The 11,913-nt window shown below is 51.1% G+C and overlaps 2 protein-coding genes across 4 annotated transcripts in view; both read right to left on the bottom strand.

Moving 5' to 3' along the window:
* Nucleotides 1–1,276: 1,276 nt before the first annotated feature.
* On the bottom strand, nt 1,277–4,778 carry PSRC1 (proline/serine-rich coiled-coil 1). 3 transcript variants are annotated; one of them, XM_012730050.1, is made up of 8 exons: nt 4,767–4,778; nt 4,388–4,445; nt 4,259–4,316; nt 3,376–3,817; nt 2,815–3,070; nt 2,476–2,724; nt 2,056–2,149; nt 1,277–1,845 (listed from the first exon to the last, which is right to left on the bottom strand). In XM_012730050.1, the coding sequence occupies exons 2-8, from the start codon at nt 4,404–4,406 to the stop codon at nt 1,842–1,844; spliced, it is 1,122 nt and encodes a 373-aa protein (XP_012585504.1). In that variant the 5' UTR covers nt 4,407–4,445; nt 4,767–4,778; the 3' UTR covers nt 1,277–1,841. The 3 variants fall into 3 exon arrangements, with proteins under 3 accessions (XP_012585504.1, XP_012585503.1, XP_012585505.1); XM_012730049.1 differs by lacking the exon at nt 4,767–4,778 and having other exon boundaries at nt 4,388–4,500; XM_012730051.1 differs by lacking the exons at nt 1,277–1,845; nt 4,767–4,778 and having other exon boundaries at nt 2,052–2,149; nt 4,388–4,500.
* A 2,784-nt stretch (nt 4,779–7,562) lies between these two features.
* The window catches only part of MYBPHL (myosin binding protein H-like), a 13,345-nt gene continuing 8,994 nt past the window's right edge, over nt 7,563–11,913 (bottom strand). Inside the window, exons 5-8 of the mRNA XM_004689504.1 lie at nt 11,743–11,902; nt 11,518–11,654; nt 9,842–10,028; nt 7,563–7,630 (exon numbers count right to left, since the gene is read on the bottom strand). Coding sequence (XP_004689561.1) covers nt 7,563–7,630; nt 9,842–10,028; nt 11,518–11,654; nt 11,743–11,902 — 552 coding nt within the window. The remainder of the gene's footprint in view (nt 7,631–9,841; nt 10,029–11,517; nt 11,655–11,742; nt 11,903–11,913) is intronic.

The raw sequence follows: 11,913 nt of genomic DNA, 5'->3' as shown, positions 1-11,913 counted from the left end.
TTTGGGCTGGAGGGTGGTGACGGGCTGTGTGCACAAAATTCAGCTGACCCAAGAGGGAGAGAGGAACATGCCTTGTCCTCTCTGGCCACCAGGTGGCATCAGCACACGGGACTGCTGTGAGCCGGCCCATACCTAGCCCCCCACAAACATGCCATCTGGGGGCCACACAGAAGCCTGTGCCTGGCCTTGACCTTCCAGTGCTTCTGTCAGAGCAGGCTGGCTCCACCAGGCCCTTGCTCCTCAGATCCCAGTGCAGGCCACAGGCCACAGCTGGGAAACACCTGAAGTTTTCTTGCCTTTGCCAAACTTCTCCAGAGCCCAATACTCAGTATCTGTCTCTACTCCCCTTCCCTCAACTCAATTCTTGGAATCCCGGAAGACTCCAGGACAGTCAGGGTAAGGCGAATACTTAAGACCACTCTCGTTGCATATAGGCGAATGAGTTAATAACTGAAGCTTCAGATCAGCTACATAAACAGGAGAAGCAGTAGAGGGTCCCGGTCCAGGAGAAAGGGCATTTCGATGCCTGAGCGTAGAAATAAGGGGGGGTGGCGGGGGGGGAGAGGGCACCAGATGGCACTCCCACTGGCTTCCCTAAGTCATGGCCTGGCTTTCAAGGAGGCAGATTCTCTCAAAACTCACAAGGCACTGAGGTGGTTCTGGTTGCGAGACAAAAGCGTGAGAAAGGGGAGACCCTTAGATGAAGCTGTTAGAAATGAGTGCCAGTCATTCAACACACACATCACTTACCCTCATTTTTTCAATAAATGAAATTCTCTGCCATGTAAGTGTCACAACACTAGGCCTGCACAGGTTTCTAAATCCTGATGCTGCACTCTCAAGTCTAGCAGAGGAGACAAGAGGCAAACACCGGGAGTTCTAATGTCGGAAGGTAACTGTCATGAGGTATTCCTGAATCTTCTGGCGGAGGTAATCAGCCAGAAGCTCAATACTAGGGTACTCACCAAAGGAGTTCCTAGGAGGGTTCATTCTCTTGCCAGGACACCCAACTTTAGCACATAAGTTATTTGTCAAGACCCTAGCCTGACAGCTTTACACTGTGAATGCAACAATATTTAACTTTGCTCTGAACCTTCCAAAAACACATAAATCCTAGGGAAAAGGCAGCCTGTTCCCATCTAATGCCAACAGGAGGGTAGTCACAGCCTGGTGCACTGGAATGTCAAGGCCATAGAACCTAATCACGTCCCCACCTATCTTGGTTCTCTCATTGGAATTACACAAGATTTATTTCATAAATTGGTACATGGTCTTCACATACATAGAGAGAATATAAAAATACATTCATCTTATTTTAGAAAAAGGCAGACCAATGGATTAAGCTTATCAAACCGGTCTGTTAGGAATCATGGAATTCACAGGAAACTGGAGGCGAGGCGCCTGCCTCTGTCTCTGCCAACAGGCCCAAGTCCTGGTGAGGATGTGGGAGCAGGGAGGTCAGTTACAGAGGCCATTCACATAAGTGTCCAGTAAACCAATACCTGGGAAGTAGATCAAACACTCTGGGGCTAAACACAGGAGTGGTGGATAAGGACAGACCACGCCTGCATTTCTTTTTGTTTGCTAATTTCACTGCTGGGAGGTAACCCTTCTTCCCTAATCTTTCAACCCAGAGAGTTTGATTCTCCTTCAGCCGTGCCACCCCCACCTCCATGATCTACACTCCAGCCCTGGTGGCATCTTTTCTTCCTGTTCCTGAGCCAGAATGTGCTGGAGTCAGGGCCTGTGTCCAACAAGAAGTACTGGAGGCCATGTGGAGTTGAGTCCAGGCAGTGACTATAGTGGTTTGCTACTGAAATCTTGCTTGCGTCCCGGTCTCTTTACCTAGAGAGACAGGAGGAACTGCTTTGAATTACCCTTCTTTCTCCAACCCATCTGTCACCCAGTTGAGTTCAAGATCCTCAAGGCTGAAAGAAATGGGACTCCTGGCCCTCCACCTCATCCTCATCTTATCACACAGGATTTGGGGTGATGTGCAAGAAAGTGCAGAATCAGATGACAGCAGGGGTGAGACGGCCCCTCAATCAGTCTTACCTGGTAGGCCCCGGAACTGCAATTTTCCTGGGGGGCTGCAGATTGCTGCGAGTGGCACCAGCGACAGCAAGATTCGGCCGCTGGGAAACAGGAACTAGAAGGGGATTAACAAAAGACATGAACTTGAAGCAAGTTCCAATCATCTTTTGAAAAAGAAATACTGGATGAATGCAGAGTGATTCCGGGGTTAGTGCCCGCCCCCCACACCAAAGCAAAGAACGTCAGATATTTGAAAATCTAGGGTCAAACTCTTTGCCCGGGTCACACTGTTCCTTTAACTCAGTCTCCTCATCTTCAAAGGATTGTCACGAAGCTGGAGTAAAGGACGGCTGTGAACAGCTCTGCAAGAGTGAGGTCAAGCCAAGGAGGGGTGGGTGTTCTTTCTCCTCACTTCTAACCCCGAAGTCCATTCTTCCTCACCTCTGTGCCCGGCAGCACTTGGTCTTGGGAGTCCTTTCCAAGCTGGCAGAGAATCTGGAGGCAGAGCCACTTTGCTGGGCGCTACGCTTCTGCTGGTGAGTGGCATTCGGCTGGCCGGCCTGGGGATGGCCGAGGGAAGGGGGAGCCGACTGGAGGGTTTAGCTGCTGCCCCCTGAGGTCGGGACAGGCGCTGAGAGGTGCTGGTAGAAGGCTGTGGGGCCAAGACTGGTCTGATAGGGACAGAGGGGTCTGGTGGAAAGAAGAGGAGGACTTTTAGGGTGAATTCCACATCCTTCCTATTTCCGTTCACCCACAGCCCCACCCCCCAGATTTTCTCACTTGCTGTTGCTCTCGTACTAGGTCCAGCTTTTCCCCGGGTTGGAGGGGTTGACCGGGTTGGAGGGATTGACCGGGTTGGAGGGGTTGACCGGGTTGGAGGGGTTGATCGCGCTGGAGGGGTTGATCGCGCTGGAGGGGTTGATCGGCTTGGAGGAGTTGATCGGCTTGGAGGAGTTGATCGGCTTGGGGTTGATCGGGCAAGAGGAGAAGATACTGGGCTCTTGGATGTGGGGAACAGATTGCAAGTGGGCGACTCCTGAAACACAAAGAGAGGGGGGAGAAGCCTAAAATGGAGCAAGAATCTGTTCTGCTGGCTGACTGAGGGATAGAGATGGAGAGTTGCCTAGCTCCCAGGAAGGAAGGGCAGAACTTGGCTGCTTACATCATCACCAATACCACTTACTGAGAGCTTATTAGACATTATTAAGCTTATGCGCTGAATTCTGACAATTCTGTGAGGCAGACTCTTACTAGCCTCATATTGCCAGCAAGGGGATGGCTCCATGCCTGTACCCTGCTGGGCACCGTAACTGCACTTCCAGCCTAACCCTCGGAACTCACCCTCTTCACACTGGATGGCTTCTTTCCAGACGTTGTTCGAAGAGCTCTAAGGGATCCCTTTCTATCGCTGCTCCGGACTCGGGGTGTCAGGCTGCTTGGGGGAGGGGTGCTCCGAGCCAAAGAACTCACAGTGGGTAGCAGATCTCGAACAGGACTGTCCTTCAGCACAAAGGTCTCCCTTCGAGGGCTGGGCTTCACCCTGCGTGGCCCCAGGCCCTCGCCCGCACTCTCCCGCTCCTGAAGGGCGCACCGTTCCAGCTGAGCCGCCAGGCGATTGGCCTCATCCAGGATCTCCTCCAATTTCTCAGGGCTGAGGGGGCCTAAGCTGAGCCTCAGACCTTGAGGGGTGGGGGCCACGGCATTCGGGTCACTTCGGTGGGAGAGGCCTCGTCGGAGGGGCTTTTCTGGAGTTGCCAACACGGCAATGTCTTCCTCCTCACGACTGAGACAGAAAACAAACCAGACACCATGCCCACACAGAAGAGAGCAGGAGACTGCAAGAGCCACAAAACCCCTGCAGCAGAGCCAGGGACACAACCCCACCCCCTGATGTCCATGCTGGTTGGGAGGTGGGGCTTCTAGAGGAGGAGACACTGGCTTCACGAGGCCCAAGAAGGCCTTCAGCATTTCTGACAGTGGAAATTATGCCAGGATGAAGATGCAGCCAATCCACTTACCCAAGTTCTTAACACCCTGACTTCTCCTTCCAGCTTCCCCCTTCCTCCAGCCATGCCATAAGGGCCCGACCAAGCAAGCATCCAGCAGCCCCAGTGCACCCAGCTTTGCAAAACAACTAACCCAGTCGCCAGAGCCCAGAAATCCTGCAGTAGGAAGCTAGAAACAAATAGGCATTGTTGGAGGAGTGGGATAAACAGGCTGGTACCTGTCAGATGGGGACAGCCCTCCAAAGTCCAAGGTCTCATCCACAATAAACTTGACATCTGAAGGGGAGGAAAGGGTAAGCGCCAGCCTAAGATCGCAGGGCCTATTTTCCCCTCCAGGGTTTTCTTACCTCCCTCCAAATCTTCCATGTTCCAGTCAGCAGGAGCAATAGTCAGTTCAGTCTTGGGCTGCAGAGAAAACAAACTTGATCATGTCTCTTCCCTGCCCACAGATCCTGGGGCTGGGGTCAAGCTAGTGGAAAAGCGAGCATCCGAGAAGCACCTGCCTCTGTCACTCCCCCTTGACCCCGACCCTAAGTTACGGGGAAGCCCCTGGTACCCCCGCCCCTCTCCCACCCCTCTCAGGGCTGGCAGAGAGCACGTCCTGTCTTCCTCCCCGCCACTGTCCTCGGGTCCGTCCCCTCCAAGCCACCTTCCCTCTCCCCGCGGCACCACACCCACTCCACACCTCCCGCCCACCATCCGTCCCCACTTTCCGCCTCCTCTCACCTCCGCGGAAGGTGCCACAATGTAGTCCCGGGAATCAGCTCTGAGGGGGCGGGGCTCCTTTCGAATCTCTCAGGCTCCACCCACTCCTACTACAGGCGCGCGCTGATTGGCGTATCCCAGAAGGCTCTCCACCCTCAGGGGGGTGGGGCGACGCGGCCGGCCCGCCGGAAGTCTTCAGAAGGGGGCCGTGTGCAGAGCGCTTCCGAGGAGATTCCATCCGGAGGGCCCCGCCGGGCGCCGCGGGCGCGCGCGTGCCCGGGAATCTTCCCTGGGTGCCTTGGTCGCGAGCAGGGCGGAGCCGCGCCCCGGAGGGGCGGGGCCCCGTGCGGCGCGCGAAGAAACTGGCCAATGAGCGTGGGCCTCGCTCCCCGACGCCCCTCTCTCCGCCCCGCCTGCTGCCTAGTGCGCGTGGGAGCATCCCGCGTGTTTGTGCCTGGGGACCCCGGGAGCCCGCCTGGCGTCCCATCACCGCTCACGACCCTCGCCCCTGAAGCTAGCTAAGTCTCCGGCAGACGAAATTCATACCCCTGGATTCGCAAAATAATGCAAACGCTGTGTTGGCCAGATAAAACTCAATTGTGATTTTTCTAAGTTCCGGAAGCATCTAAACATTTGCGTTGAAGTTTGCTTAAAAGTACATTTTTTTTTTTTATTTATTTATTCATACAGAACTGGGGTACAGGCCAGAGGCTCAGGGGCGGTGAGAGGCTTCACCAGAGACAGAGAGGGGAGCAGAACAGGCAGATCAACGAAGTACACTGCTGAGGGGAGCAGCGGGCGGGTCAGGAGAGGTCTGGCTCGCCATGTGGTCACCTCCGGGGCAGGCGGCAGGCGGGAATCGAACTCATACGGAAGTGGCTTCAAATTCTCAGTGCTGTGCTTTAACCCGCTGCGCCACCAGGGAGGGCCCAAAAGTACATTTTATATAGCCTTTTAAAGCAAGAACATGCAGAATGTGAGGCAACCGAGGTGTAAAGAAATCGAGGGGGTGTTCAGACAGATTTGGGTTCAGATGCAACCGTGACTCGTCGGTTTACAATCTAGGCGGACTTGAATCTGTTTGACCTCTCCCTTATCTGCAGCGAGGATTGTGACAGTCATAGTTATATGGTTAGGAGGATAATTATGAACATCAAGTATTAGACGGTGTGCCTCAGGGGTTTTTGAGGAGGTGTTGTAACTAGCAGCTTCTAAAGCTGTGTTTGTAAAAGGCATAAGCCTACTTATTAGGGATTTCTCTGTTGTTTCCAAATGCTGCCCCTGGATAGGCTGGGCCACCAGTTAACAGGGCTTCTTAGAAATGTCATAAAATTTTAAAGGTTAAAGATTAGCTGAAGACCTTTCCCGATCCTTAGAGCCTGAGCTCTTAGTCTCCACAGACCATTATTTGGGCCATTTGTAGACTTTTTGTTTACTTCCCAGTTTGGTGCGAGGCTGAGGTGGTGAGGTTTGCAGGAGGGAAAGAATGTTACTGTAATAAATGCCACAGGAAGCAAAGTAGCCTTGGAATTTAGTGGGGGTGAGGGGGGGAAGGATGGGAGGCCCAGAACTTGCAACCTTATGTCAAGAATCCCAGAGAGAAGAGGCTGTTAGTTGCTTGTTGGATTTAGGTTCTATGAAGGCGGGGAAAACAGAGCCAGTAGCTCCCCTCTGTCCAGGCAGGTAGTGGCAAAGTGGAGATCAGAAGGCAAGAAACTGTTAATTAACTGCCTTCCTTTTTCCCCTGAGAGCAGCCTGGGTAGAGAGCTCTGCACTTAACTTCCTCACCCATCTTTAGGTGACCAGGCAAGAAGTTTTAGCATATTAGAAGTTCGTTTCTTCTAAGGACACTTACCTCTAATTTTCTATCACCAATTTCTGATTCTGAAAGTCCTTGTGGTACCAGAAAGAAAAAGCAAAACAAACAAAGAAGGAATGACTTTCTCCTCTGTTAGCATGACAGTAGCCGGAAAAATAGATTTCAGGCACAAGGAATTGTTCACGCAATATAAGGCCACTAGTTTGAGAAATATTTGTTCCCCTCGCAGCCCAGCCCTGAGATGGTGTTTATGAATAGGTATTTGAGGTAAATAATGAATAGATGAGTTAACAAAGAAATTACACTCCTTCCCAGACATGGTAGGTCTTACTCAGAAAGTATTCCATAGTGTTGAATGCACAAATGAAAACATAAAAGAATCGGCTGTTAAGTAGTGCCAGTATTAGAGTGCCCTGCTCTGTGCATCTCTCTGATGGATGTGCATCTTGGACTGGAAAGCCTAGAGAGGGGAGAGCAAGCTGTCTTCAGCATCTGAAGCTGTATGGAGTTAGACTCAGCTGCACAGATTGCCTGGGAGAAAGGTGAATGTTAGAAACTGAACTGGTATAGGGAGAAAATTTAAGTATAGGAAGACAAAGAGGAGACTTCAGGTCCTGAGGTTGCACAGTCTGGCTAAAGAATTTCAAGGTTCTGGGCCCTCTCTGGTGATGTAATGGGTTAAAGCAAAGCATTATGAAGCTGTCTGCAGCCACTGCAGCACTGGTTTGATCCCCGGCCAGGGAGGTGACCCACGTGGCATGGTGGACCTCTCCTGAACAGCTTGCTGCTCCCAGCTCAGCTCCCCTCTATTTCAGTAGATCTGCCTGTTCTGCTCCCCACTCTGTCTATGGTGAATCCCTTACCCCCCAGCACCTCTGGTCTGTATGCATAAATAAATAAATCTTTTAAAAAATAATTTCAACATTCTAAATGGGTTTTCCATGTAGAAAGGCTAAAAAAGAAGCAGACATTTATGCATCAGGGAGCCACACATTTATTTAGATTAGTCCAAACCAGATGCTGCACTGGAGTCCTGTGAGAACACCATTCGCCACCATGAGGCTTCCTGGGGGCACAGAAGAGAGAGGGCATGTGGTGGCTGTCACAGAAAACATTAGGACACATCCAGGATACTGCAGCAACCCCTCTCTGTGGTCCCTAGGCCCCCTACCAGGAAATCTCTTCTTACTCTGCTTCCTTGCCAGGCACTGGCTGGGAGAAAGGTAAGTGGGGAACTACCACTATCAAAGCTAATGGCGCTGCCACAGAACATCAACACAGGAGTCAGGGATGGATGGCGAGAGAGCGGTCTTGGCAGGCTAACTGGCAGAGAGATCTCCTGAGAAGCCTCCTTTTAATGGGTCTCTTAGCGTTTTCATTTGCTATGTATCAATAATAGCCTTAAATAAATGGCTTCTGGAATCAAACTCATTCTCAATTTTTATCCGCCAGCAGCTGCAAGCAGGAGCAGACAGTGGGAACCCATTCTGTTTCGCCCTTCCATGAGCTTCTTTTTCTCTTCCCTTGTAGGTTTGCATACGCTGTTTCTATAGTAAATGATTTGGAATTGAAGGCACTGTTAAATTCTGAGGGATGGCCCTTGCCAGTAATGTGCAGCTTGCACCACATACCCAAATATTTACTTATTATTGGTGTATAGTGATAATGGTGGCTTTCTTCACCTGAAAGGAAAGGAATCCATAAACTTAAAAAAAAAAAAAGAACAAATCTGTTTCTCACCGTGCTTATGATACTGAGTTAAAAACCCTTCCTTAAAGGAACAACTTTCTCTTTTCCTCGCTGGCCCAGGAGGTAATGGTAACCTCCCCCATTCTCCTCTCCTGACTGATTGTCCCCTTGATTCATTTTCTTGCAGAACCTGCCCATCTCTCTCCACAGAACCCCCTTTCAATTACGTAAGTGGTACCCCTCTTCTTCACAGGACCATTGGGTTTAATTCTTATCACCCATGTGAAAAGTACAGCTAGACAGAGCCCTCTCTGGTGGCACAATGGGTTAAAGCACATCACTGGAAGTTAGTCACAAACACTGCACCATGAGTTCAATCCCCAGCCAGGGAGGTGACCAGCAGACCTCTCCTGACCCACCCGCTGCTCCCCTCAGCAGTGTCCTTCATCGATATGCCTGCTCTGCTCCCCACTCTGTCTTTGGCGAATCCTCTCACCTCCCGTGCCTCTGGCCTGTATCCCAGTTCTTGTATGCATAAATAAATCTTTATAAAAATATATGTCTAGACAGAGGATGTGACAAAAGAGGCTTCATCTGTGTAAATTCCCACTACAGGGGTGGGAAATATTAGTTGATGAAAAGGACTGGTTAAGAGAAATATGATGATCAGTGTGACCGAAAGGCTCAGGCATACACCCCTGCTCCAGACGCCAGGACATCCGCCACACACACAGAAGCCTCCACGGGACACGCTGTTCCTCTTTCCTTACCTTTCTCACAGTCACCTGTGTTCACTGAGGAAGCCTCACTGAGGAGCTGCAAGAATTCAGACATTTCTCAATGTTAATATCAGAACTCTCTGGGGTACCTGCTTATGGAGCATGGGGAAAAGATATTCTGTCTCAGGGTGTCAGGCATCTATGTGCTAATTAGGAATTGTAACAGAAGGAGGAATAGAGGATGTGATGCTCATTCCTTGTCCATGCTACATACATTTAGGGAGTGCTGGAAGAGTATCAGAAACTGGGCTGGACACTGGGGGACAAAGGCAAATGAGATTGTCCTTGTACCCCCAGGCCTCACGTCGATGGGGAAACAGAGTGGTATGTAATCAGCTATAAAGCAATGTGCTAGATGCAGTGATGGAGATCTGAACACAGTGACAGGAATGGATAAGTGAAGAATAATTTAAAAGCAATGGACACTATTTCTTTTGTGTAGGCAAGAGGAGAAAGTAAAAGAAAAGCCCAACAAACAGTTGTTTTCCTGGACCCAGATTGTATAGTTGAAAGAAAAACAGTGTGAGGGTCTTGAAATGTGGGTTCTTCCCAACTGCAGTGCTCAATTAGTTCTCAACCCAACACCAGCAACTTGAGCAAACCCATGACCTCCCAACGCTTCCTGTTAGTCCTTTGCAAAATGGAAATAAGAATTCTTCCTGTATCACAGAATTTGATGGAGAGAAACAAGGTAATGTGTACTAAAAACAGCTCCTCATGCTAATCAAGCCCTGCTCCATGGGAGCTCAAGTCTGACATTTCAGCCTGAGGAAGGAGAGATGATTGGCCTTAAATTCTGCTGCCCTTACCTTTCACATCCACCCGACAGTCCACAGACGCCTCTCCCAGGGGGTTAACTGCCTTGCAGGTGTAGATACCCCCGTCCAGGGGGCTAGGCTTGCGGATTTCTAGGGAGCAGATTCCCAGCTCCATGAGGGCTCTGTACTTGGGGTTGCCTTGAATATCTACCTTGTTCTTCAGCCAGATGATCTTCGGCTGGAAGATACAGGTGTGAGGGGCAGTAAGGGTGGCAAGAACCAGCTGTTCGTTCTGTGCTCAGTGTCTGGGACTCTGCCCCAGCCAGAGCAGCAGGAGGCGTAGAGAGCTTTCCAACAGACAGTACAGGGATGTAGAAGTAATAATAGCCTTCTGGGGAGCTTGCCAGATTCCCCTTCAGTCCCTTCACTGGTGTCCCAAGGTCTCTTGGTGGAAATAAGCACCCAAACCTGACCTGATTCAGCAAGTATCCCTGGTTAGAAAGGTGCTAACTTTTGGGCCCTCCCTGGAGTTGCAACCGGTTAAATCAAAGCACTGTGAAGCTGTCTGCAGCCCCCTGCACCCTGAGTTTGATCCTCAGCCAGGGAGCTGATCCACAGGGCGCAGTGGACAGCTCCTGACCCACCAACTGCTCCCCTCAGCAGTGTATTTGAGTAGCTCCTTCTGTTCCACTCCCTACTCTGTCTTTGGTGAGTCCTCTCACCGCACACCCGCCCCCTTCCTCTGGCTTATATCCCAGTTCTTGTATGCATAAAATAAATCTTTTTAAAAAATAAAAAAGAGGCCCTCCCTGGTGGCGCAGCGGGTTAAAGCACAGCACTGAGAATCTAAAGCCGCTTCCACATGAGTTCGATCCCCGCCTGCCCCGGAGGTGACCACATGGCGTGGCAGACCTCTCCTGACCCGCCCGCTGCTCCCCTCAGCAGTGTACTTCCTCGATCTGCCTGTTCTGCTCCCCACTCTGTCTCTGGTGAAGCCTCTCGCCGCCCCTGAGCCTTTGGCCTGTACCCCAGTTCTGTATGCACAAATAAATAAATCTTTAAAAAAAAATAAAATAAAATAAAAAAGAAAGATGATAGCTTTTGTTCTAACAACTTTAGCAGCCCCTTCATGGATCATAAGTGTTGGACATCAAGTTTTCATGTGAGTTAAATTATTGTTTTCATGTGAGTTAAATTATTCAGAGTCTGTTCCCACTGTTGGCTTGAGAGTCACTGTTGTCTCCTCTGACTGGAAAGTAATTTCTGGAATGGACTTCTTGATATTCTCTTTTGGAGACATGATCCCCATGGAACCTGACTTAGGTCTCATAACACAAAAGGTAGTTGGTAAAGGTGACTTAGGCCATGGATGGAGGGCAGACATTAGGCTGTAGACAGACAGTCTTGTGCAGGGTGTGGCCAGGGGTTCAACTCCAGACAGCACAGGAGTGCGTGACCCTAGTCAGAGGAGGTGCGGGGTGAATACAGAGAACCCAGAAGGCCTCTACCACCCCTGCAGAGACAATTCATGCCCAGCTGCCCATGGCATAGTAATTAGGAATAAACACAGAAAGGAAAACATTAGGGTGCCGGAGACTGGGGTGCCTGGCCGTCCCTATGCATTCTGCTATGGAGAGGCGATGAGTGTGAAGGAAGCACCTGACTAGTTAGCGCTGCTGGGCAGGAGAAGGAGGCACAGAAAGCAGCCTGCGGAGCTCCCCGCTCACCTTGGGAGAGGCGCGGACACAGCAGAAGAGCCGGGTGTCGTAGCCAGAGACGGCCGTGCAGTCGGCCAGAGGGTGCGTGAACCATGGCGCTTCAGAGAAATCTCGCAGGGCAAACCCTTCGGTCTTGCACACAGTCACTGCGGGGGCCGCAGATCTGGTGTTTGAGACCCCAAGCCGCTCCGGTCTACCCACCCTCAGCTCTTCCCACTCACGGCTCCTCCTCACCTGCTTTCTGGATGTGGGCCAGGTCAGCTGTGACGGGGGCCGTGTCGCTGAGCCCACACTGGTTCTCCGCAAAGACACGAAAGACGTAGGAATTGCCGACGATGAGGTTGGACACAATGCAGCTAGTGCGGTGGCAGCCCTCCAGCACCGTGAACCACAGCTTCAGGGGCC

Source organism: Condylura cristata, unplaced genomic scaffold, assembly GCF_000260355.1.
Source record: "Condylura cristata isolate star-nosed mole 26May11 unplaced genomic scaffold, ConCri1.0 scaffold00026, whole genome shotgun sequence".
Classification (NCBI taxonomy): domain Eukaryota; kingdom Metazoa; phylum Chordata; class Mammalia; order Eulipotyphla; family Talpidae; genus Condylura; species Condylura cristata.
The sequence above is the reverse complement of the archived record's forward strand: the minus strand, read 5'-3'. Positions and strand labels throughout refer to the sequence as shown.

Bases quoted from the DNA above. Each gene is read 5' to 3' on its own strand.
- PSRC1 (XM_012730050.1), bottom strand. The intron at 3,071-3,375 runs GTGAGTTCCGAG...TTTGTGTTTCAG, and splicing joins AGCCATCCAGTGTGAAGAGG to GAGTCGCCCACTTGCAATCT. The intron at 2,150-2,475 runs GTGAGGAAGAAT...ATCCCCTTCTAG, and splicing joins AAGTGCTGCCGGGCACAGAG to TTCCTGTTTCCCAGCGGCCG.